Genomic DNA, 25,614 nt, shown 5'->3' on the forward strand with positions numbered 1-25,614 from the left:
TATCACTTATTATTTGTACATCGGCTTCCTATAACTTATTAGCGTTTACGTTAAGTTTGATATCTTCATTGTTTTTTGTCTTTCAAAGGAGTTTTATAACGGAGCCCTCTCACATTTTGACTAGACTTGTGACATGAGAAACAAAACACAATTCGAAATGTTATGCATTTTTTCTATCTTCAACATTATTTGCAGCAGATTAAGTTAAAACCTTTATAACCAACCAGATAAGTAAGCAGTTGTGGTAGTGCCTAACTAGTAAGTAAGTAAGTAAGTATAAGTTAATTCTTTATTTATAGAGGGTAACCCATTTAGCAAAGATAATCTTCCATGGGGCCCTCTTACGACTAGAAAGAACGACTAGAATGTACGGTATTGTAATCATAGTAACAAATATTTAACAGAAATCAAAGAAGAAATTATATATGCATACAATAAAATAAAAATACATGAAATGTAGTTAGCATTAAAATCCATTCATTCATCGATCCATTTTATACAGTTAAATTTAAAACATGACAATGAAGATGAGGTTTTGATTTCTATTGGCAAACAATTCCATACAATCGGCCCTGAGTAAAAAAAACTTCCTTTAAATATTTCACAGTTTGTATTTGGTATATAAAAATTTAAGTTTGTATTAGATGTTAAGGATGTCTTATTTGTCTGTGGCTTTTGCAGAAACCTTTCATTTATATAATATAAGATGGATGTAAGCCAGTTGACACTTATACATAAAACATGCCTTCTGGAAAAAAAGACGCTTATCAAATCTTTGAATATAACTGTATATTACTTACGCTGCTTCCCGTATAAAAAAATTGTAAAAGCTGGAACAGTTTGTTGCAATAAACGGATTTTGATATTTATGCTATGATGACGACTTTGTCCTTAGTTTTGTATTTGTGTGCGTCAAATTACGTGTATATAGATAGCGAGGAAATGTTCTGTTTCAGATTGACATGTTTTTGAGGCGTGTTTTCTATAGTGGATCAAAGAAAATTTATTGTCTGGTCAATGCGGACATGTTGACATACGACGTGGATGAATATACCGAGAGATGTGTTGAGGAATACCTGAAGGAGACACATGCAGGTACAGTTGCATCATTATGAATTTATTGTCATGTCTAATTAAGCTATATTTATGTTTTTCAAAAGATTATGTTAAGAATTCACAGAAGGTCACATAGTTTCCGTTTTCACCAACGATCAAAAGTGACGAAATCAAATATTTAATTACGTAGACTTCAAAGTCCGCGATGCGTACATTTGGACCGGTATGCTGCGTTGGTAACTGCGTTCTTCCAATGTTGCTTTTCCTGCTGGACTCGCTGTTGGTGCTTAAATAAATAACAGAGTTTCGAGAGGTTTATAAAGTACATTGTAGTCCTCAATTCTGTTACATAGAATGCTTATCCTCAATCCTTTCTGCCGTCTATTATTTGATGTTATCCTCAAAAATTCTCTATGTATTTACTTCCTTCTTTGAAAAAACTTAATTATGAGATACACGGATATATTTTTCTAAAACTTTTTTGTTCTTTTAGCGCAAAAATTGTATATCCACAGCATTCACCTTTCTGCAATCTAACTGGTATATGTATCTATATCAACGTTAACTCGGGAGTGCTCAACACTTTAAAGTGATAATACTCTTAAGTTTATTTTGCAAACTGATATATAGAAATTATGATTTGTTATACAAGTTTTATTTTGATACCTCGTCCTTTTCGTCCAGGAGGTTAGTACTAAGATACTCTTTACAGGTTCATCATATCGGCTTATAGTGATCAGTGGGTGCAATAAACAGTCGGGTTTCTTAGCATCATTGAACAAATTCAAGAGACAGCCTTTACAAATAAGTACTGAAGCTGTAAGAGAATACTTGTTAACAAAACTATCTGTTCAGGAAAATTCTAGTACAAGACTCAGTCCTGCTGCTGTTGCCGATAGAGAAAGGTAAAACTGATCAGAAAATGGTAAAAAGTTTAATTGCAGATAAAATAAATCTTTTGCAATTTTAACACATTATTCAGAGATGTAATAACAAGGTAACGTTGACATTTTGTTCTGAAACTTGCGTTAGCTGTATAAAGAAGAAATGTTTTTCATGACTTTGGGTAACATACAGTACAGTTATAAGTATTGAGAATATGTTGAAATGAACAATTCTATTACACATACTTATTACAATGTTTTGCATTGAAAGATTTTTAAAAATTATTTCAAGAAATTAGTCGCTAACATCCAGTTCGTTAACTACGTATTCCCCCTTAGACCGCTGGAAAATGTTTATTGCCGCGGCGATCAGGAGTTGATTCCCATCCCGGGAATGTTTTTGTTCTTGATTTGGCGTTTCTTAAGATAGTTTTAAAACAAAATTAATATTTTAATGTCCATAATATGATAGCATTTCACTTCTAAATTAAGAGTTTTAGCCCAAATCTGGAGGTCAGTGCTTTTAAAAAACGATATATGTCTGGAAGTATTATATAAATTCTGCCATTCCTGTTTGATTCCCCTTTTCAGAAACATAATGTTCCTTGATTACGCCTTTACTTTCAAAAGTTACCAGTCAAATCACCAGTCTAAAGAGCTGTAAATGTGGTAACGGGATTTAAAAACAATGTATTTAAATCGAATCTGATAAGATTAATTTTACAATTTTCATGGAATCCAACGACTATTACATATATGCTTTAGATCTACCGTGCGTGTGATTAAATCCTGGCAAGCTGGTGCTGGGAAGTCATTGTGTGTAGAAAGAATGAAAGAAAAATTTCCACGTGTCGATTCTGTGTATATTGCTCTTAATGGGATAAGTATCTGTCCTGAGGAAGTCATAAAAAGCCTACTTCCGTTCACATTACGTCCAAATGAACCAGAACCTAGGATTTTCCACATTGATATATATCATGAGGTAAGATATTTGCATAAATAAACATTCAATTTGGGCAATACCATTTATTATTCGAAGCGGTTTTCACTGAAAATTTACTGACTGAAAAGTGAACAGTGCAGACCATGATCTGCTCAGCCTGCACGACTGATCTTGGCTTGCACTAGTCGCAAAAGCAGAATAACTTGCCGCCAGCAGGCTAAAGGTTAAGAATGGTGATCCAAAGTATACATGATACCGAATACATGAATGACCTGCTATTTGGTTCAGTTTTTCGATTAGAGGTGTAAAGTTGGAGAGGAGAAGATGAACGGAAAGTGTATGAAGGTCTGATGATAAAATGAAAGGGACTGATTATTCATTAGTTCAGACATTGTTTTAGTTTTTTGAAGAACAGAAACAACTCTCTATGAAAACAAAAAGAAAAGCAGATGGTGTGTCATAAATGTTGTCCAGAATAAAGTATTGCAGCTATTAATAAAAGATGTGTGAAATAAATATGCAGTGTAAAACATTTTAAGCTTACGAATAGAAAGAATATTGTTTTATAGGTGACAGTTATTAAAGCAATTAATTGATTTTCTTGAGAATTAGTGTAGTTAATGTGATTATGCCAAGATAAAGTGCTTTTTATTATAATACCTACAATATTTTCTTCATAACTGAAAATTAGTTTTGCAAATATAGTTTTATTGTATTTTGCAGGAATATACGTAACTTTAGTACTCAGTCTGCTTAAATTGATCTCACAATGAAGTTCTTTTTTCTTTTTCTATCAAGGGAAGAATCCTACGAGGGTTTCATATATATACAGCAACTGGTGCCAAAGCACTCACTATTTCCATAAACATTTCATTTCTTCTACTTTATGTCATCGAAATCCCTTTTATATGTTTCAATCCTTTAATCCAGTTTTCAAATGATCATAGTCAAGATTTGATACACAAAAATATAGTGTTAAACTGCCTGTCGAAAACCATAACGTCTGTGCGATAAGTGCTGTTTTATTCCTGGAAATAGGAAACAGTCATAAGGTGCATAGAGCATGCAGAACACGAACCTTTTCCTGCTCTGAAAGGCCGACAACAGCTGATTTGGGATGGGCGTGTTGTCGGGTAGAAACAACAATGTACTTATTACAATCTACTTTTTTGAAATATTAAACAGGACGGTTTCTGTTAAGAGTTTCATCTTGCTAAAACAAGGTGTCTACACGAAAACACTACGCTGAAAGTATATTCCTGTATTGTTCGAGCAGTATTTTAAAACAGAAAATCACAGTGGCTTTCTTTCAATTTAGTTTCTTCCTGTGAGTAACAGTGTTGCTATTGACCAATACGTAATAAATGTAGTTGTGTTATGTCCTCAGAATCAAAACGATTAGAATTAAAATGTCGCCATGTTTAAGAGATACATATAATATTTTTCAATGACCACTTTTCTGTTGTACAACCTTACACTGAACTGAATGTACTTTTCATGTGAAAACAATAACGATTCTTTAAACAACATAGATGTGTTTATAAATGAGTGACTGAATGAATGAATGACTCCATTTTACTTGTTGAAAGAAACGTGACAGAAAACAGATCAGTATAAAACAAAAATAATTATTATTATTATGTCTGAATACTTCTTTTATTTCATATAATAGTTGTTAACTTTTCGAACCTAAGACATGCTTTTATTACATAACTGAAACTAATAAAAATCTGACACTTGAACTAACAGTGTTAAAATGTTTAATTGTCATATGAGCATGCTGAAAATAACATTATGTTAATGGCAAATAAAAGTGACACGCTTTTTTATGATAGGTCGAAAATGGAGTAGATAATTTTCTTTTCAACCTACTCATCCTTGGTTGTCTGAGGGACAAGACGGGATTAATCTGGAGGAGGTCACTTACTGATATTTTCCTGATAGAAAACACGCCTTTACTTATATCTGTAAACAGTGGACAAGTATGTCATTGTTCTTGAACAGTTCATTAAAAACAATGTTACATGTTAAGTGTTCATATGAATGTATTTTTTGTCCTCAAAGGTATGAGGTTTAGACATTTTCACCTATAGACGTATGGTAGTTTTGTTAGCCTATATAAACTATTTGACTCTTGATCTTGACCACATAACTACATTTCAGAGTTAAGTACATTTATATAGTCTTAATATAATAGTCTGTGAGATCATTGTTCATAGCATAAGCCCCTTTTTAAGGTCATTTCAAATTTCTGGTTTAAACTGATTAAATAGCAAACACGTTCAGTAAAAGAAAAACATAGGAATACATCTTGTATTAATACGAAATGTAACAATAACAACACATAAAATGCCAACCTGATAAATATGAATATCAAGCGATATGAATAGCACAATGATGATATTTCTATTTCAAGGATGCAAACTGGAGATACGTGCATTCACTTTTGAGTGTTCTTCCAAACCGTACATGTAGATCACCCAAAGAATGTTTGTGCATCTATAAGGGTATACTTCCGCAAGGTAAAATAACTTGTATTTATAAAAATTAAATTTTACAATTTGAAGGACTGTGATACCGCATTGCGACTGATTTACATTGTTATGGGCATAATGGACAGCGTAAACATAAAAAGGCAAAAGTAGGTTTTATGATGAAATCGTCTTTTCATCCGTAAGTCCTTCGTCAATATTGAGACCTTATATACTGTTTGATGTAATTCGTAGAAGTGTTCTAGTTTGCCTAAAATTTGCTACAGAACCTGTAAGTGTAAGATTTTATCTTGTGTTTGTTATCTACTGCCTTAGAATTCTCCAGTTTGTTTGTGGTAAACTGCTGTTTGGTTCTTTTAATTATATTATTTGCAAGTTGAACAGTGGAGTATCATATATCTGTGGTCACTTTCTTAGGAGATGTAGTGATAATCTGACTCATAAAAGGCGCTCTTGAGGTTACTGACCGGGATAAAAGCGATTTTAAATAGTGGAAATAAATCAAGACATTTTACTAAATACAAATGTTTCACATCCAGTCCCTCATAACTCCGTTTAGGAGGTACAGTATAATTATTTATTTGGTATACTTTTATTTGCATATATGTACATTGTTGAAGATTGAAGACAAATGTTTATTTTTGTGTATATATTAAACTATCCTCATCAGTTGCTCCATTTAATATACTGCAAATTCAGATTACGATGACTCTGATCAGCTGTTTGATGATGAAATGTACAGAAGTGACGTTTTCCAAAGGCCTTACCGGTATCTGATGCGTACAGACAAGACAAAAGTGCAGTTTAAGAGTGATATTGAATCATGTCTTCAAACTATACTCAGGTACTAAAATTTATTCAATGTTTATTTGTTATAGAATACGATTTCTTAAGCACTGGACTGACATTTCCAGTGACGTTACTCCTACATAAAAAAATCCATCTGACGTCTGCTATGTAAGATGATACCCGTGCTGTAAATAACCTTCAATTATTGTATAAATTTATTTATTTATTTATTTATGTTTTTATTATTTATTTATTTATTTATTTATTTATAAGCACGCTTTGAGTGCGGAAGGTGGTGGTTTCGATCGCCGGCCGCGTCATACTAAAGACGTATAAACTGGTTCTAGTAGATTCCTCGCTTGGCGCTCAGCATTAAGAGGAAAGTGCTAGGACTGGTCAACCTAGTCTTTGTAAAATGTGACTTGGTGGGTATCATGTCACGCGTCATTTCCATTTGCTTGTTTGTAATATTTGTTTGTAATGCGTATTATATATATTTTATTTAGACACTGTGGATTAGAAGAACCATCTTGGAGAGATGTACATTACTTTGTCATGTTTCTGAATCGACAACTGATTGCCTTTGAAAACAATCCTTTTGTAGGAGAATTTTCATTTAAACAAGGCACAGACTTTTCAGTGTTTGTACTGGAGTTTCTTCTAAAGATGTCCAGAGTAAGTATTTGTGATTGTGCTTAATTAAAAGGGCACAGTGCCTTGATTATGTCTACTAATTTTTGGGGAATTGTATCTTTATCATTCGCAGTCTGTCAGTCCATTGGTCCGTCCGTCTGACCACCTTTAGCATACCCACTCTTTCAATAACCCCATGCACTTCCCATGACAGGAGTAATGATATTTGACATGTTTGTGCTTATTGTTAGCAACTCCCGCTCAGAGTATTGAAATGCAGATTTAAGGCCATTTAAATGCCATATTAAATTAAAACAATTCCGGACTTCTTCTATACAGTTGGTTCATTTGTTTTCCGGTTAGATCTTTTTACTTAGATTTATACATGAACTTTTTATTCTTTGCTTCCAAATGGGCTTGCTGGATTTGAAACTTGTAATTGCTAATAAATTCCAAAGCGATTGTATTACCATTTTATACATAGAGCGTGACGTCACTATTTTCATCAGTGAGTCAATATGAACGCGCTACCCTAGTGTACACAATGATTGTATCATGTAGCATGTCTATATTAATATTTTTTAGTTATTAACGGCGCTCAGTTAACCTAATAATTGTTCCTGTATTCTGTACCAGTACAAACCTGTTTTCGGCAAGTCTAACTGTCAACTTCCCCACATGTATGAATCAGAGGTTAAGAGCAAATGATTTCAGACACAATCGTATTGGAGAACATAGTGCGGACTACGCGTCGCCGAGGGATCGAACTCACGACATCGCAATCCGTAGATCTGCGCTCTCCCTTTTGAGCTAATCAGATGGGCTGCTAAAAAACGAAATTCGACATTTTTCATGTTGTTCTTAAACTTTCATCATAAAATTTATTGGACAATTCTTCCCTGTGGAAAAAAATCCTACAGGAAATCTTTCCTATATGCACTTATTCCCATGGAAAACCTTTCCTTAGGGAACAATTTCCTACAGGAAGTCTTTCCTATAGAAACGTATTCCCATGTGAAACTTTTCCCTAGGTAACAAAATTGAATGTTCTATGGGATTTCCAAAGGAATTATTTCCCATGAGAAGACTAAGTAATCTTTTTTTACAAAAAAAATCTAACATGTACAATAAAAGTATTTTTATAAGACAGCTATAATGTGTCTGATAGTTTTAAATGAAAATAAGAAAGTAAGTACTTCCCATAGGAATATCCATTGTAAAAATCTTCCAAAATGTTTCCCATTAGAAAGCCATTTTCCCATGGGAAAGGACCGTTTCCCATAGGAAATCGTAAATTTCCTATGGGAAATATTATAGTACAATACCTAGTAAAATGATAGGACTAGAATAATGAAAGTTGTTAGTTGGTATATGGTAGGTATGGGCTATCATTCAGTATCATTTCTAAGTTTAAAGACTTTTTAGAAGTACAAAATGTACTAGGCGTTTTTTCCAAATATTGTCCGTGGCAAATTAAAATTGGCAGTCATTACATGTTCACATCTTTTGATAAAAGATATATAGTTTATAACCATTATCTCACCATTAAAATGTTTCAGTATACTTTGTTTAGGTTAACGTTTACCACACATTCTACATGAATGTCTAATCAAATTGACACATGTCATCTTGCCTTTTTTAACAAAACACCACCAAGGTTTCTACTTTATTAGGACTCTCACAATGAGACAATAAGAATATATCTTACCTTGTATCCATGATTTGTAGTAAAGTACAATATACAAATCATTAAAACCCTGTTCTGTAGGATTTCGCTACTCGCTCATTACGCTTCACTGATGAATCAAACCAGTCTTTAAAATCGAAAACCAATGTTGAGACAGAAGAGATGCTTGATGGTTTGCTTGATGAGATACAGCTAAAACATAAATGGGAAGACAGGTGATTTTTTTCATTGTCAGTGATACTATGTATACAACAACAATGCGTTTTAGAAAAGAATTCGCTTGTGTTATTGGCAGTTTCGAGTGATTTCTTCATTACTAGTGCCTTTATTTGTTACATCTTTAGGATACATGTTCTAAATACATCACAGATTGCAAGGAGCAGTATCCACCAGTATATATTAGTCTGGATTAACCGTTTAGGTTCAATAAAAGGCAAAATGCCATTAGACGTCAGACAGTTTTCAAATTATCAAAATTATAGTTTCTTTATTACAACAAAAAGAATGAATCAGCAATCAAAGACTACTTATTACACACTGAACGTAATTATAATATAAATAACTGTTCGGGGTAAAACAGAATAATGTACCGTTTTATATTTCAATATATTTTGGTGTTTCCAGTAGACATCCATGTTTGCTTTTCAACTCGGACAATACAACCTTCACATTCCTTGGATTTCATGTAGAACCAAATTCGGGGCATTTAATTGATCCACTGACAAGACAAGTGCTAGAATTAAGAATAATGAACAGCAGTTTACATTCTTCACTTGTCAGGAATGGTGTGTCGTTATCAGACGATTTCGACTCTTTATCAAGGTAAGTACGAATATAGCGGGCACTTTTAGCTTAATTTAGTTTAATTATAAAGAAATGCAGATAACCTTCAAAAGTAAAACCAAACACGCAAACGACGATAATGTCTGTTTCCAACTACAATTAACAATGTATCCTGCAAAGCGTACTAGTATGAACATGTTGCAGGCTCGTTTGGTTGCGCCTGTTCAAGAACGGTATTGGGAATGCATGCTACTTTCCACGCCCTGTAGCCCCGGGTTGAGCTTGCTTTCTCATACAGACACAGTGTCAGTGACCATGAATGTGCATTTATTGCATGTTATTTCTGTACAACGGTATTTGTTTATCGATATGTATTCCCTCATTAAGCACTCTCTAAAACATTTTAGCTGTTTTACAGACATGATAAAATAATGAGGTTGTGCATATTTATGGGAATACAATATCCACATGATCCTGATGAAAATTTTATTTTGACAACTGACATCGTCAAGAAGATTATGGCAATTCATATGAGGTTTAGGTAAGTATCTATTTATTAAATTAATACTTGAATAGACTTCCACAAAATATGTCAAACGAAAAATGAAATGACCTTACTTATAACGATACAACATTTTATCTGCATGATATTATCAATATGGATAAATCCAGTTTTATTGGATATTTTTATCCGTAGAACCTCCAATTAAATACAACTAAAAATTCGGATACCATTTATTTGTTTTTATTTACATCTCTCTTTATACAACAAAAGTACACAAACATACTTGTAAAGATAAGAGTTTGCAAATTTCCCCCATTTGACTGAAGATGTGCCAGTGGTAAAATATTATGTCGTATACTTTTCAATTAGAGGTTCTTCAATGAACGTAAATACTATATTATATATAATATATTATATAGTATATCATAAATACTAAATAGCTTTAATACGGCTAAGAAAAGACATGGGTATGTATTTCATACATTTTACTATCGTTATTCAGATTTTATCTTAAAATTCAGGTAATATTCTGAAAATCCACCGGGACTGGGCTACTTCAACTTTAGTGCATGTGTAGGTTTGATCTTTACATGAAATAAAAGATTTTTTGTGTTTTACGTACCATAAATTCTGTTATCTTTGCGCGTGTTAAGGATTCACCTATCAGGGATAACATTTATGTACACTGTCATAATACTTTTATGAACGATGAGGGTTAAGAATAGGTATAGAAGCGCACTTTGAACCCGTTTAAACCCTCCAGTAGTGTTTTTGCTTCAGACCGGTCCAAGGCTGTGCTCCGCCGTGTTCCTTTGCAGTTCGTTTCGTCGTTTACTACAGAATACACTTTAACAAGTATATAATTTCTATTAGGACTTAACAAATTGGGGTTTGCTTTTAAAACTGAAATAAATTGTAATGGTAATCAATATAACAAAGAAAAGAATAACGTGTGATATTGGGGGCAGCAGCTCCATTAAGAATAATGACTAAGCATTGAGCCAAAGTGCGTACTTGGTGTATTTGTAAGTATGTGTTAGTCATGCACATTGCTATGGAATTATGGTTCAAAGCAGAATAGATAGATCCATGAAGAAATAATATCAAGAACACATTAAAAGTTTTTGTTTCCGATGTAGTAAGGCATGGGTTGTAAAATGAATAAAATGAATAATTCTAAATATGTTCAAACATTTCCTAAATCTAAACTTGTGACTTAAATCTACATACAATGTTACAAGTATAACACAAATTACAAATCATGAAAAGTTTTAATCATAACTTATTTAATAATTATTTGTACAGATTTGAAAAAGTATTAAGTGTACGCCATTTTAGACAAGGCTTCTCTCCCTTCGGAAAGACAGTAATATCTACCCCATGTAGGTAAGAATATGACATCAGTTGTGATGCCAAATTGCCGCATGACGTTTAGATCAGTACTACTCGGATGAATGAAGTTCAGCGCACTTTTTATCTTAATTTCATTTCAGTGTGCATATAGGAATGAAAATAAAAAAGCCGTATGCGTTATTTATTGTCTGGTTCAGTAGCTTGGGCATGTAAAGCCGTTGTGAGTCAGTTAATTTGTAACTGAACTCTGTCTCGCGTTAATTCAGACGACAAAACATGCGAGGTCTTACTTAATTCTTGAATAAATACATTTTTCGAAACATATAAATTTACTCCCTAGCATGCATTAATTTGCTGGTTTCTTTTTAAAATGTGTACGTGCCTAACAAGGTTTTTTATCACCTAACAGGTACGATTTACCTACACTCATCATGGGAGAGACGGGATATGGTAAAACACGTCTTGTCAAGTTTCTATGTGACATTCAGCTACCTTCAGAATATCGTAAAAACACTACAAATATGATTCGTGTAAAGGTAACGGTAATATTTAATTATATTTCATTCCATGCTTTCTAAACGTAAACGGCATAGAAAGCAAAGGAAATTATATTCAGATAAAATAGAATTTGCAAATTACGTGAGACAATATTTTTTCTATAATTGTTATGTTCTGTTGTTCGTTGGGCTTGTTCTAATGTTTTTTTTTTGTGATATATTTATAAGTAATTAAAGTAATTGATATGTTTGTTTAATTTATCAAGGTGATTGTCGACAATGATTGATTGTTAATTAACATATTAACTTTCTAAAATTAGTACTCGCAAAATGTTGACACGTGAAATGATTCCAAATAATGTAATGAAATACGTTTGAAATACAGTATCAAAACTTATCAAAATATAAGACGAGAACCCTTATATTTTACTCAAACATTTGATAGAAAGTATGTAGATCTAGTGTCGTTCAAACTTATCTGATAAATTTTTATATACGAAAATTAATCAAATAAGATTTTGCCATTTCAATTATGAAAAGTCTCTTGAAGAACATCTTGTTATGTTTTTCTAACAAGATGTCTTACCCTCGATTCTTCTTAATATTCAATTTTGGCTGGTAATATTGGCTGGGTTTTCTTTATATATCGTAAAAGTTTGAAGAATCTGGCAGAACTGACCACAGTGGCACAGTAACCAGTTAAAATGTTACAAGCATTGTTTCACGTTATTAGGTCCGTGATTGTGAGTAACGTTAAATTGCCTTAAAAAACTAAACAAAATAAGCCTTATGGGACTGTCTATTCTCATTTCTTTAATGTAAATTATATTTACATATTCGTATGCCACTAAGTAGTGTTATAAATGATTTCTAATCAGTTAATATCGTGTTCTTTAGTAAATTAGCAAAACATTTATTTAACAAAACTTATACAATCGTAATGTTTCTTTTAGTGTATTGCCTAAGAGCAACATCGATTTGTTAAACCGTTATAGAAAAATCTATAATTTCTTATGCACCGTATCATCTTGCCATTACAGGTACATGGCAGTCCATCAAAAGACATAATAAAGGCAGTAAGACAAGCTGAACAAGTTGCAGAGAAGAATAGACAAGAATATGGAGATAGTGTACATACTGTGCTATTCTTTGATGGGGTCAACGTCACCAAAGATATTGGACTTATTAAGGAAATAATGTGTGAAGGAAGCTTGCTTGGGAAGAAACTGAACAAGAATCTGAAGATAATTTCTGCATGCAATCCATACAGAAGGTGAGTAATAAAGTTTGATGTCATCAAAGTTTGCGGTTTTTACGGGTACTATCCACCACCTAAGAATCTTTCACTGTTTGAAGGTGTGGATGGGAATGTTCTTCACAATCAACTGTGAAAGTTAGATTCGATCCATTTTCATACTTACAAAAAAAAAATATTACTTTATATTTGTGTGCATATATACATAGTTTTGTGTGATTCAAAGTAGTGCACACTCAAGAAATGGTAACGTGTTAGAATCGAAATAATATATCTCATTAAGTGATTTACTCTTGAATAAAATCATTGTTTGTCGTTTAGATGCGTATTATTATATCACTCGGGCTGCGCCCTCGTGATATGATTCCTTCACATCTGAACTTCAAACAATGATTTATTCAGCGACAAATCACAAAATGAGATATATCATTTCTTAAGGAGGTAGGTTACTTTAATATTTGTATTTGCGCATGTCCAACCGGAAGCTAACGTGACGATTTACGACGACGTTAACGACAAACTAAATGTGTTTTTATATCCAGTCGTAAGACAAACAATTATGAACCTGTCTCCGATCTGATGCTTAATGGTTTAATAATGCAGAAATAATGAATAAATTGCCACAGAAACGCTTCAAAACAGTGTTGCTTTAAAATGACGTCTTTGACGTCATGACGTTACGTGTCAGTTACTTTGCAAAATTTATTTTGAAAGTACGTAATTCTGTGATTCTTTATTTGAACTATTTTTAAACAGCCATTATTTGTTGAAATATTTTTATGTGTCTTTCGCTCTGATAATCATCAATATTTTGCTTCTTTTATGTAGTTATATTGAAATGTTATGCGGAATGTAAGAAAATGGATGATGGTAACCAATGTTATTGGGAATATAGCTGGGTGAAAGGTTACTTAATATGGCCATTTTCAAATAAAAATTAAGCAGTTTGATTTGTAATACCTATTTTTCATTTTCGGTTGATAATTTGTAATTTATATATTAAACCTAGCTATAAAATTGTTCAAATTTCAGTAGAAAATTGTGGTTTCTTGAATTAAATTGATGTTACCACGGAAACGAAGCCCGTGACCTACATATCTAAATGTAAAGTTCAAAAGCGTTGACACTGGTCTATTTAAGGAACACAGCTTCGGCATTTTATTTGCATTTCAACAATATCCATAATAATATTAGCAGCTTGCAGAACGATTTTTCCATAAAAAATGTCAGACGAGGGGTACTGCTGTAAGTATTTTAAGCTGTGAAATTTGTTTAAATAAATGCAAGTAACACGAAAATTTTACTTACGTTAGAAATAAAATGTTTTAAAGCTACATTAACAAGAAAGATTATCTTATTTAATTTTTTTTATTGGAAATTACGATAAAAAGCAAGATAAAAGCTGTTTTAAACATCTCTGTTGCCATGGTTACTTTAAACTTTAAGAACAGTAGGGTACCATGTGAAGTGCTTGGTATTTTGCTGATAAGATTACCCAAATATTCCATGTTGGTCATTAACAGAAGGGCACTGAAGCCGTCGAAAAACCCGTTTTCATACATAGTAGTTTAAAAATGAGGGAAAATGCGTTACCATGGAAACACGAGCCCCGCAACATATACATTTTAAGCTTATATTAGAAAGCTAACGCGCATACTAGTATAATTATTGATTATGCAGACTTCTACGGATAACAATGAAACCAAAATGCACTGAAAACTGTTAAATATACGTATTTTCCTTTTTCTTTCTATATAAAATGCCTTTAGAGGGTCATGTTCTTCAAACCTGTACAAAATTTGTACTTGAAGGGCCAGAGATAAACGAAATTGAGATTGTAGCAGTCAAAACATTAAATTACACGAAATACAAAAAATTGCTGCGGTTCAACTAATTTGAATTTACCTTGGTAACAAGGTAACCTACCTCCTTAAATAATTGATGCTTGAGCTATTGGATATGATGTAATAATCACCAGAATAAAGTTTTATTATATAACTATATGAACTGTGTCAAAAATGCGGGTTATATTTTAAGAGGCAGAAACAAAATCCGTATTGTACTTTTTGTATTGTATTGCTTCCATTAGTATGCATGACTTGACACAGTTCTATGAATAGCGCACGAAAAAAACTACACTCATTTCTATTTTAACATCGATAAACAATAAGTATTACGTTCGATAATAGAACAACAAACAAAAAGATGAAGGTATATTATAAAAGGTTCAGTATAACAGTAGCTAGATCTTGGATTTTGCAAAGTCGGATCACACTTTGCGCTTGCGTGCCTCTTGAGATCCGATCTGGCAAAAATCAAGTCGAGCCGAATAAAGAATCACAGATCGAGTTAATATCAAATGGCTCAAGTGTCAACTATTGTTTATTATAACGGAATTACATTTTCAGACCATATAGGGGGATTAACATCTATGTAGTTTATAGTACGTCATAATAAGTATAGTACACAAAACTGCATTCTTGCATAAAACCTTTGTTTTTGCCGATTTCGGGCATGCACAAACAGGGAAAAAACGTGTACAAACAAGGAGATTCTCGTGAGCACGCGCTGTTGGTGAACGTTTTGAATATGCTGTTGGGGGTCCAACGTAAGCAAATTATGGATCCCGAATCAATTTTGGCCGAAGCCGAAAGGTCCGAGATTTATGAAATCTTTTCATCTGCATTTTTATTAAAAAATATCATTTTTCAACCTAACTTTACTTTAACTTGTAGTAAGTACTACCTCTCTTGATACGCGACTGCATTGACGTTCCGTATTATTGTATTATTACGCGTATTTGACTCAAAGTAAGTTTACACGCCGCGATTTAATCCCTGAAAATGATAGGCAAACAACATTTACAAAAATACAATTTCGTTTTCCAAATTAACTTGAGTCGAGAAAAATGACATGCTAACTTTAAATCTTACACCAAAACTTTAAAAAAAAATGTTTGTGTCTACTTTACACATCTATGCAGTCTACTGATGTGGTGATGGTGTGTAATGTAAAGCATAAACATGACGAAGCGTTAAGTTTGAAGGATTTTTCCATAGTTAATGAACATTTGATGAACAGAAGGTATTTATTATATATTTTTCAATTTATTTGTAGATCTCACCAACCATGTTTGAGTTTATAAATCCAATCTAAGTTGATTATATCGATGTTGGAAAACTTCAAATTTCAGTGTTTATCAAAATTTGATCGCGATGGGGTGGGGTGCAAAGCAAACTTTTCTACGTTATAGGCCTAGAGATTTCATTTTTAACGATATGAAGAATATAGGTATCGATACCAATTTCTATTAAACGATAATGTTTACATTTAAAAAGCGTAAGACTATTAATTTGAACCAAGCAGAATTGTGTTCTGTCGGCACCTCGCCTGCAAATTGTGTAAAGACAGGATGTCGTGTATGCCCTACGGGCTCGTGCACCAACCAATCCCTTGGGATTCTGCAGATGTTGTTTCACAAAAAAACGTGCGTTAACCCTACAACGACGTGTGCATGACATCATGCAGATTAAATTCATGCATTTCTTTCACTAAACTGGGAACCTTATATTCCATAAGTAAAATGCAGAGACATTGTATATGGTACATATTCAGTATGAAGAGCAAATTCTGACCGAAAGAATTTAGAATTGTACAGAAAATGTAGTAACTATTAATGAAATATTCAGGTAAAAGATGCGCTTAGTAAAATGTTAAGTTCGCATATAATTGCAACGTCACAACAGTTTCAGTTTTGAAAGGCAGCTACATTTATATCGATACTTTATTAAGAAATAAACCATTAAAGAAATCATTCGCATTTTTACTTAATTATAATTCAAGTGATTTAAAATATCGATGTAGAATAGATGAAATAATTCGACTTTTGTAAAACCGGATACGCTCTTTCTGTTTTATTGCAACTTCTGTTTACTTATTAAATCTTGAAATAGTATTGAGACACCGTTGTGGAATAAACGCATGTATAAATTGTCAGTGTCTTGAAACTTTAAATGTATGTTATTATTTTATTCATTTAGACATTCCGATAAAATGATGAAGGAAATGGAGCAAGAAGGATTTGGAGGTCACATGGATACAAATGACGCAAACGTTCTGCCTGGTCATTTACCGTTGCAGTGTTTGGTGTATAAAGTTTATCCCCTGCCGCATAGTCTTTTACCTCTTGTCTGGGATTTTGGACGGCTTGAAGCAGATGTTGAAAATGTATTTATCAATCAGATAGTCAAGAAATACGTACGTAATTCCATTATTATGGTAAATATTCAAATGCTTAAAACTAATGTTAAATGTTACCAACTGTAATTTATAATTATTAACGCACTTTAACTTGGTTAGACGTACTATGTGGACGTTCAAGCTTTTTATTGCGGACGAGGGAAATCCCAAGTGATACTCCGAGCATTATTTTAGCTCGAGTGGGAACCTTGAAGGAACCATAAGCCTGTCACTTTACACCACACGCGATGTTTTGAACCCTAAGCAGTGAGGGGTAGAGTATTGAAACCCGCGACCTTAACCAAACAGTCACCAGGTGAACTTTCGTCTTCTTCATCTAGCAGCCATATAAAATCCAACAAAAATAACCATTCAATCACGGAGGCCCCACATAGAGAGTAAGTATAGCAACATTCAAAAACCACAGTCCCCTATATCAGTGTACAACATGAATGTATAAATATTGACATCATGAGAAATATGTAAAATAACGAGGCACTGGAAGGCATCGCCTATGACCACCACCACTAGTGGGATAACCCGTTTAATTGTGTACCACATCATCCTTTACATGGAAAAGATAGTAGCAGTTTAATTAATGTCCACCACTAATATTAATGATAAACAGTAATATGCGTTATGTCTTTAAGTTTAAGTTTTTGACATTTTAATGAATACATTGAGCGGAAGTTTTCGCTGTTTTGTACATGAAACGAAAATAACACATTATACTGACACAGGCATGTATATTTTATAATAAAAGACGAAATTATATGATAATGTACAGTTTCATACAAACGTCTAGAAGTATTAAATAAACTAGTCCATTTTATAAAACTTACATAAATTGGGTACACGGTATATTGATATAATATACTAAATTACAATAAATAAATGAAAGGTTGTGATCCAGAAAATGACCGGTCATTTATATTTGTATGTTTTGTATGCAGATACGGGATGCGAAATTGCCAGATATACCAGGTTTGGCCGAAGTAGTCAGCGCCATCTTGGCAGCATCACAGGACTATATGAAAAAGCATATGGTAATTGTTCACCAAATTGATTATATACACATTACATTTTGACAGGCCATTGGCACGATGTTTAGAAAAATATCACCCAGAACCTATGCTGCAACCCATTACATGTATGTTTTAGTCTTAAAGTAGATTAATTACTTTCTGCACTAATGAGGTTAAATATGTCTGTCATGAGCGTTGGTCTACGGACCGCGGGGTCGCGAGTTCGATCCTCGGGCGGGGCGTATGTTCTCCGTGACTATTTGATAAACGACACTGTGTCTGAAATCATTAGTCCTCCACCTCTGATAATTCATGTGGGGAAGTTGGCAATTACTTGCGGAGAACAGGTTTGTACTGGTATAGAATCCAGGAACACTGGTTAGGTTAACTGCCCGCCGTTACATGACTGAAATACTGTTGAAAAACGGCGTTAAACCCAAAACAAACAAACAAACAAACATGATAATGCAATCATTTGTTCATATTTTAAACATTTTATATTATGTTATAAACTAAACTAAATTACAATAACTATTTATATAAGAAATAGCCAATTTGTACAGTTAGGAAAGATGACAAATATGGACATTGTTTCTTATTAGTTCCTAAAGTCACCAAACATTATTTAAAAAATTATTATTTGAGTATCTTTTGTTTATATCAATGTGAAGTCATACATTATGAACGTACTAATCTTATGATATAAATTACAGCGTTTCTAAGCACTATGTATTTATCGAGGGCACAGCGCAAAACAAGTCCAACTCAGATTTTAAAAACTTTTCAGGAGAGCTAAAAACTGTTTAATTTCACAATAAATGTGCATATAACTATGAAACATTTTTGTCACAAACGTATTAAGAATTACAGTTAAGGATTCTTGTATCGCACACTAATTTTCAGTGTAAAATAGGTTCATCTCGAGATAGGTATACTTAGCAATATTATACCGGTATTGCAAATATGTCAGTAAATGGCCCAAGATAGTCTGGTTTGCTAATAAAATTAGGTCACTGTAAGAGGTGATAATAGCAAAGTATATCTTAAAGGCTGCAGTTGGTAAAATGTTCTTAAAAAGAAAAAAGGTAAATCAGTTTATATCTAAGCAAGGACAAACACACTGATAAATTATATCACAATAAAATTCATTAACATCAGATAAAAATAAAATAATTGCTTGCAATTCCATTGAAGGTAACTTTAACGGTTAGAGTGATAGAAATGTTGTACTCTGCAGTGCCAGAGACATAGGGTACACAACAAAAAAATCTCAGTGTTGAAGCAATTTATATACACACATTATATATACCTTTATATCTCGATGTAGCAACTTTGAATTCCTTAATGCCAGTTAATGACAGTTTATCATTATTACCATCTAATTTCACATTTCTACAAAAGTTAAAAGTCTAGAGCTATAGACAAGTAATAAATTTTATATAAACATAAAAGTTTGTAAGTTTTTTGTTATATATTCCTATGATTTTTTTTTTTTCATTGCAAATTAAATCATTCAGTATTTTAAGTTACTTGTAATAAATTTTGCATCTTGATATCCATTGAAATGGACTCGGTCAACGGGTACCACTACATTCATCTGAGCCCAAGCAGCAATATGTTTTACTCAGAATCATTATCAACAACATTTTTTGTCAGATTCATGTCTCAGAAAGGAAAATAACTGATGATGGACACTGGGAATAATGTTTGATGTATTCAGTTGCTTTAGAGCTCTGTGTTCAGCAAATGTTGTTTTCAGCAGCCCCTTTCCCTTCATAGTATGCATTTTCCTAGGACATGGTAGGTGGAAATCTTCCGAGTGTTTAGAATCAGTTCAAGTGCAGACGCTCCTCACATTTAAGTTTGTATCTACTTTGGAAAACCATTGATATGATTTGTTGACCATCTCTGGATCTTTCTTCTCAAGTGTAATAATTTTAGTCTCTGCCTTCAGTATCGTCCTCCAGGTTTTTCACTGACCGAGAAAGAGTTTTGTAGTCCAGAAAGTATATTGTGCCCATTTCCTCGACTAGGCATGACTTTCCTGTGTGGTGTGCAATCCTGATAGTTGCTGCCAATGTAGGTGTTGTTGAGACAGATTTTATTCTGCTAACATTTTCAATAGCTTCATGAATATAAACAATTTCATTTTGTGTGACCACGCTCTAAACCATTGTGTAGCTACATATCAAAGTGTAGATGTTTTCGGTAAATTTAGAAGAACACAATCGATTTCTCTTCTGTCGTTCGCAGTTATCCGAGTACAATATAGCTTTTTACATTCCACTTGTAGCTGTCTTTATTAGGTACTTAAAAAATACAAGTTGTGATTTCCGCGCCCTAACAACAAAAAATATTATTATGAGACTAGTACTAAACAGTATAATTACAGAACACGACTGTGACATATGTTTATGAAACAAACAATTTTAATGGAATGAATTATTTATTTAACTTAACATATTAATTTACCGAAGAACTCCTTTGTTTTTTCTTTCTTTTACTAGGAATATGGCAGATTTTATTACAATGACTATTTTATGTTTGAATTTTAACTTATATTGTGTATCATTGACTTGACTGATTTATTGATGAAGATGTTTTTCTGTAATATTTGGTTAGAAAAAAAATGTGAACGTTTTTTATTACAAGGAGTGTTTCCCTTTTTAATTGAAAGTCTTTTCGCTCAATATTCATATTGCAAATCACTTTATATCTTAATATCTGCAGCTTGTATTTTCATCTAAATAAAAGAAGTTCTATGTTCATTTGAGTTATTAATACAATCAAAATGATCATAGATAAATTCATCTTCAATCTGCCTGATTAAATTGCCACCTGTCAGCTTTAGTGTTATGGCACTAAATCAATAGTTTTAAGTAAACAATTACTACGAAGTGTAACATTGATTTTATTTCCTACTTACTATATGAATGCATGTATATTCATAATATAACATTATAATATTCGTTATTTAGTACAATATGATTATATAATATTGAATATTTTGTTTCGTGAAAAGTTTAATAACCTAGTCTAACTAATTATATACATAACCATTTATTGAATAAAGCAACGAAAACGTGTTGACAGATAGTTTTTACACCATTAAAATCAAATGTCAAATATTTTCGCGACCCGATTTTTTCCCCTCGAATGCACACACACTCTTCTGTTTGGAAAATGAAGTTGTTATTGGCGTGGAAACTTACTGAGTGTAAACAAAAGTTTGAACATGACAAAGTAGTAGTTATTTTATGCAAGGTATGTTTAGAACCAGCAACTTGAAAAAAAAATCTCTAAATTTCACTTGGGGATACTTAAGATTTTTTAATGCATCTGAATGCTTACCATAAAACTTGAAAATAAAGTTTTAAACTAATATGATTAATTTTGACAATTCACCATGTGAAAAAATTCCAAATTTGACCAGGGGCCCTTTTCCAAAAAACCTAGACTAATATGACAGGAATGTGGCTGCGGAACTGGAAACAAACACACAGGGTTATTTTGATGTTTTTAAATTTTTAACCAAACATTGTTTCAGACCCCTTTGATTCTCACATCTCAGAAAGTGGGGTTCGGATAGAGCAAGTTTATACTCTCTGGGTTTGGTTTTTCGGCAACTACAAAAAAATGCTGGGCTACCAGAAAAAAAAATCTTGTTTTGCAATACCAAAGAAGCCAATGCAAGATAGAAATGTTGTTAATTAGCTATTATGTAGTAATTAATCACCATCTGAATTTCAACACAAAATGTATTTCATCTAGCTGTAACAAAATACCGGTATACAAAAAGTGACATTGTGAAAAAATGTCAGTTGGACCTGTTTAGCGCTGTGCCCTGGATATATTGTAAATCATACGTTATTGATATTGAGATCACATGATTAATATAATATGAATTGAGATGAGTAAGTAACTTTATGTACTGAATATTTCAGTGATGTTTTATGTTCAGTTTAACAAATATCAGAGTGTATAATAGTAACTGTTACAATCAATATTAGTATAGAGTTTTCAGTTTTTTTTACAGGATGAATACTGTGTTGTATCACTGCGAAATGTCGAGAGAGCTCTCACAGTTATGAGCTGGTTCTACCAGAACAGTCGGGGCGGGCGGACTATTTTCTGTCTGATGGACGAAATACTTCGTGATGTAAGTTGCTTGTTTTCTTCAGTCGAGTCTGCTCTCATTTTGCTTGGCTGCCATCTTTGCTCCAATCAAAAGGATTTCTTTGGATTTCATTGACTTACACAATATCAAAAAGAGACGACTGCAAATTAAGTGTTTTTATATGTTCTGGATATTTGGAATAATAGGGTTCATTCCATTTCTATATATATTGGTATTTCACTGAGGCTGATGCTATGGGGCGTGAGAAAGGTTGAACATTTCATGTTCACACTAAATGAAACTTTAATTTTATGCTTCAAATAATACAGGAGACATTGTAGCAATTGAATAAGTACATACGGGGAAGCCAGTGTTTCAATCCGAGCAGGCTTAATAATTCATTTAAAAAGTAAGAGAATTTTCAGTCAAACCGCGTCTGTCTAATTTGCTTGGTTGTTTTTTTTTGCTTCCAAATGATCTTGATAATAGATTTCTTCAACATTTTAACATTTGATAAAAAGGCAATCATTTTATGTCCATGGGAAAAGTAAACACAAGAGTTTATTTTATTTATCATTAGAAATTTAGTCCAAATGAAGTGTCTCAATTCGGTAACTAGAACGAAATAAACGATGACGCTGAACATCTTAAGTCAAGAAACTTTAGACAATCTAATATGTAGAAGGGAACATGTATTTGCAAAATATATAAGTAAAATCTGTTAGAAGATCCTTTGGGAGCATAGAATGCAACCCAGCAAAATTATAGCAGACTCGATTTGACTGAGTCTCTTCATGAGAGGTATTGTAAAGTACAACTTGCCTCACGCCGCTTAGCACCGGCTTAAGCGGAATGCTATTATCCATGAATATTGAGTGCACTTTATGATCCTAGCAAAGGACCGGATAATATAGCAACACGGAATCAAAGTACATGGATACTCTTTACGGTAGCAGTGTGTTTATGACGTCATTAAGTTACCTCTTTGGCAAGCCCTTTTCTTAAGTTTCAAACTGACTTATTTCTTTCAACAGTGGTCCGATTTTATTATTTTCACTCTACTTTAACAGAGAATTATATTTTGATCACGTTGTTGTGTGTACACTTGATGTCAAAATAATATATATGCTATATAATCGGAAATGTAAAACATATCCTTGTGTCAATAAAAACACTGTCTCTTGCGAAAAGTGAGCAACAAATGGTTTTAGATGTCAACATGTGTATGGAATTATTTTATGTTATATACTTTGACCATTATTTCCATATGTTACATATTTGATAATGTCATAGAGAATAAAACGAATTAAAAGGTATTTTTTATCAGAAATATGCGTCAGAAAATGATCACCAACGCTAAATTCTGAAAACAATCTCTAAGCACCGTCATATTCAGCATATTAAAGAAAAGTACGTCGCGACTATTCATTTTTTATCGTAATTTTGCGTGTGCGTTTGAATGGGTTACAGTCTATGTTCAGACATGAAATGAAATAAGAATCAACTGATAATAGATATTAGTAATGGAAAATATAAGACAACATGATGTTTTGTCAGTGAAAAAATAAAAAATGTTTTGCATTTCAATTGTTCCTTGATAAATTTATGTAACCCGTTCGTTGATACTTGCATTGGGTGTTTGTTACCATGCCTGCTTGAAAGAACGAGAACATTATCGTACATACATTGCACACTATTTCCGTGCACCTTGTCACGTGCATGATGGAGAGAAGCAGATCATGAATGAAATAAAATGGTAGTATATGTTATAGTGTATGTATATCATAATGCTTTAAGACCAATTCTCTGTAAGAACCAAAAAATTAAAGAAGGGGTCCGAAACTCATAGTCTCAGAATTACTTCATATTTGCACCCTTTTTAGTATTCAAGCCATATATGAAGAATTAAGGGCGAAAAGATATGAATCAGCTCTGGTTATCATGGTAACGGGAACATTATACTTTTTGCAAAAAATGGCAAAAAATGGCAATTTCTTAGAGTCAAATTTTACTAAAATGTTACAATTTTCTTCACACATAGTGGTCTCTATGTCTGAAATAAAGCACTAATTTTCATATTTGCCTGAAATACATACCTGAAGTAATTATTTAAAGCAAATATTGCCTTTCAACATTTTCACAGTTTTAGAAGCAACAATTTTATAAATACCCCCTTTTAAGATTTTACATTATCTTTAAAAATTGGTCTGCATGTATATTTTTCAACTTCTAATAGAAAAAAAGTGCACGCATCTGAATATAATACTTGTATAGATTCAGCAGAGCTATGATACCCATTTCAATTTTAGGAGGAATTTTAGGGGGTCATTCATATTTGAGCTTTTTACAGAATTTTGAAAATTGACAAAAAATGAGTTTTCAGCAAACTCATTTATGCCTAAATTACAGAATAACCTGAAATAATATTACATTGCCAGATACAGAATTATAGCAAAACATAAGTATTTCATGTAAAATCATTTTACAAAGTTATACTGTCCAACACTTTGTCTAGAAATTATGGAGAATGTTCCGTTACCATAGCAACGTACAAGAAAATTATAATTCAGACCTTTTTAAAGCACTTTCTGTATCAATTTTGTATTCTATGGAACAAGAAAAGTACATCTGCAAACTGTCAATGCATCTAACGCACCGGAAGCACATTCTGGGCAGAATTAAGAAGGATACAACCATAATAATGATCTTTGAAACTTAATTAAGGTATTAGGCCCCTAATAGTAATGTTTAAAAAATGCCATTTGCTTGGCATATTCTTACAGTTGACCGTGCTTCGCACTTTGTTCCAAATTTTTAAAAACTTTTACCGTGCCATTTTTTATAAATTTTGTGTAATTTGTGGTATTTCCTCAAGCTCAAGTAGAGATATATTTCAAGGTGGCGGCCTGTATCCAAAATGTTTGCAGAGATTTCATTATACCATTATTTTTTATGAAAGAATCATCAAACTATTGGTAAACAATTATAAAACTAAAAAATAAAAGTGTCAGTATCATTTTTTTCTAGCACCCTCAAGTAAACGGATTTAATGAGACAGAATTCTATCTCCAACATTGAAAAATTAAGGTCGAATCCTGCGGGTCTGTTTTGATTTTTGCTCACTTCATTCAAAAATAACTGTGGGGCAGAAGTAAAACTTACCTAAATTTCTTCCACAGTATGTAATCTAAAGAATGAAGGCAAAATAGAGAACTTTTACCGCACGTAATTCAGTATTTTTATAGATGTCTAACTCTACCCCTTCTATTTCAAAGGTAAATTCACTTTGAACAGCAAGAAATCGCTTATCAAATGAATATTTTCCATTTTTGTACAATAAATCAATAACAAGTCTT

General features: G+C 32.6%; 2 protein-coding genes across 2 annotated transcripts in view; both read left to right on the plus strand.

Moving 5' to 3' along the window:
• LOC128556119 (E3 ubiquitin-protein ligase rnf213-alpha-like) overlaps positions 1-22,533 on the plus strand; it is a 51,155-nt gene extending 28,622 nt beyond the window's left edge. Inside the window, exons 15-30 of the mRNA XM_053540040.1 lie at positions 957-1,095; positions 1,769-1,961; positions 2,706-2,922; positions 4,719-4,865; positions 5,300-5,405; positions 6,075-6,219; positions 6,671-6,839; positions 8,566-8,699; positions 9,109-9,306; positions 9,686-9,808; positions 11,535-11,661; positions 12,663-12,895; positions 16,918-17,134; positions 18,070-18,162; positions 22,178-22,300; positions 22,465-22,533. Coding sequence (XP_053396015.1) covers positions 957-1,095; positions 1,769-1,961; positions 2,706-2,922; positions 4,719-4,865; positions 5,300-5,405; positions 6,075-6,219; positions 6,671-6,839; positions 8,566-8,699; positions 9,109-9,306; positions 9,686-9,808; positions 11,535-11,661; positions 12,663-12,895; positions 16,918-17,134; positions 18,070-18,162; positions 22,178-22,300; positions 22,465-22,533 — 2,433 coding nt within the window. The remainder of the gene's footprint in view (positions 1-956; positions 1,096-1,768; positions 1,962-2,705; positions 2,923-4,718; positions 4,866-5,299; positions 5,406-6,074; positions 6,220-6,670; positions 6,840-8,565; positions 8,700-9,108; positions 9,307-9,685; positions 9,809-11,534; positions 11,662-12,662; positions 12,896-16,917; positions 17,135-18,069; positions 18,163-22,177; positions 22,301-22,464) is intronic.
• A 1,346-nt stretch (positions 22,534-23,879) lies between these two features.
• LOC128556192 (E3 ubiquitin-protein ligase rnf213-alpha-like) overlaps positions 23,880-25,614 on the plus strand; it is a 28,594-nt gene continuing 26,859 nt past the window's right edge. The window contains exon 1 of the mRNA XM_053540347.1: positions 23,880-24,014. Coding sequence (XP_053396322.1) covers positions 23,998-24,014 — 17 coding nt within the window. The 5' untranslated portion in view covers positions 23,880-23,997. The remainder of the gene's footprint in view (positions 24,015-25,614) is intronic.

Source organism: Mercenaria mercenaria, chromosome 4, assembly GCF_021730395.1.
Source record: "Mercenaria mercenaria strain notata chromosome 4, MADL_Memer_1, whole genome shotgun sequence".
NCBI lineage: Eukaryota > Metazoa > Mollusca > Bivalvia > Venerida > Veneridae > Mercenaria > Mercenaria mercenaria.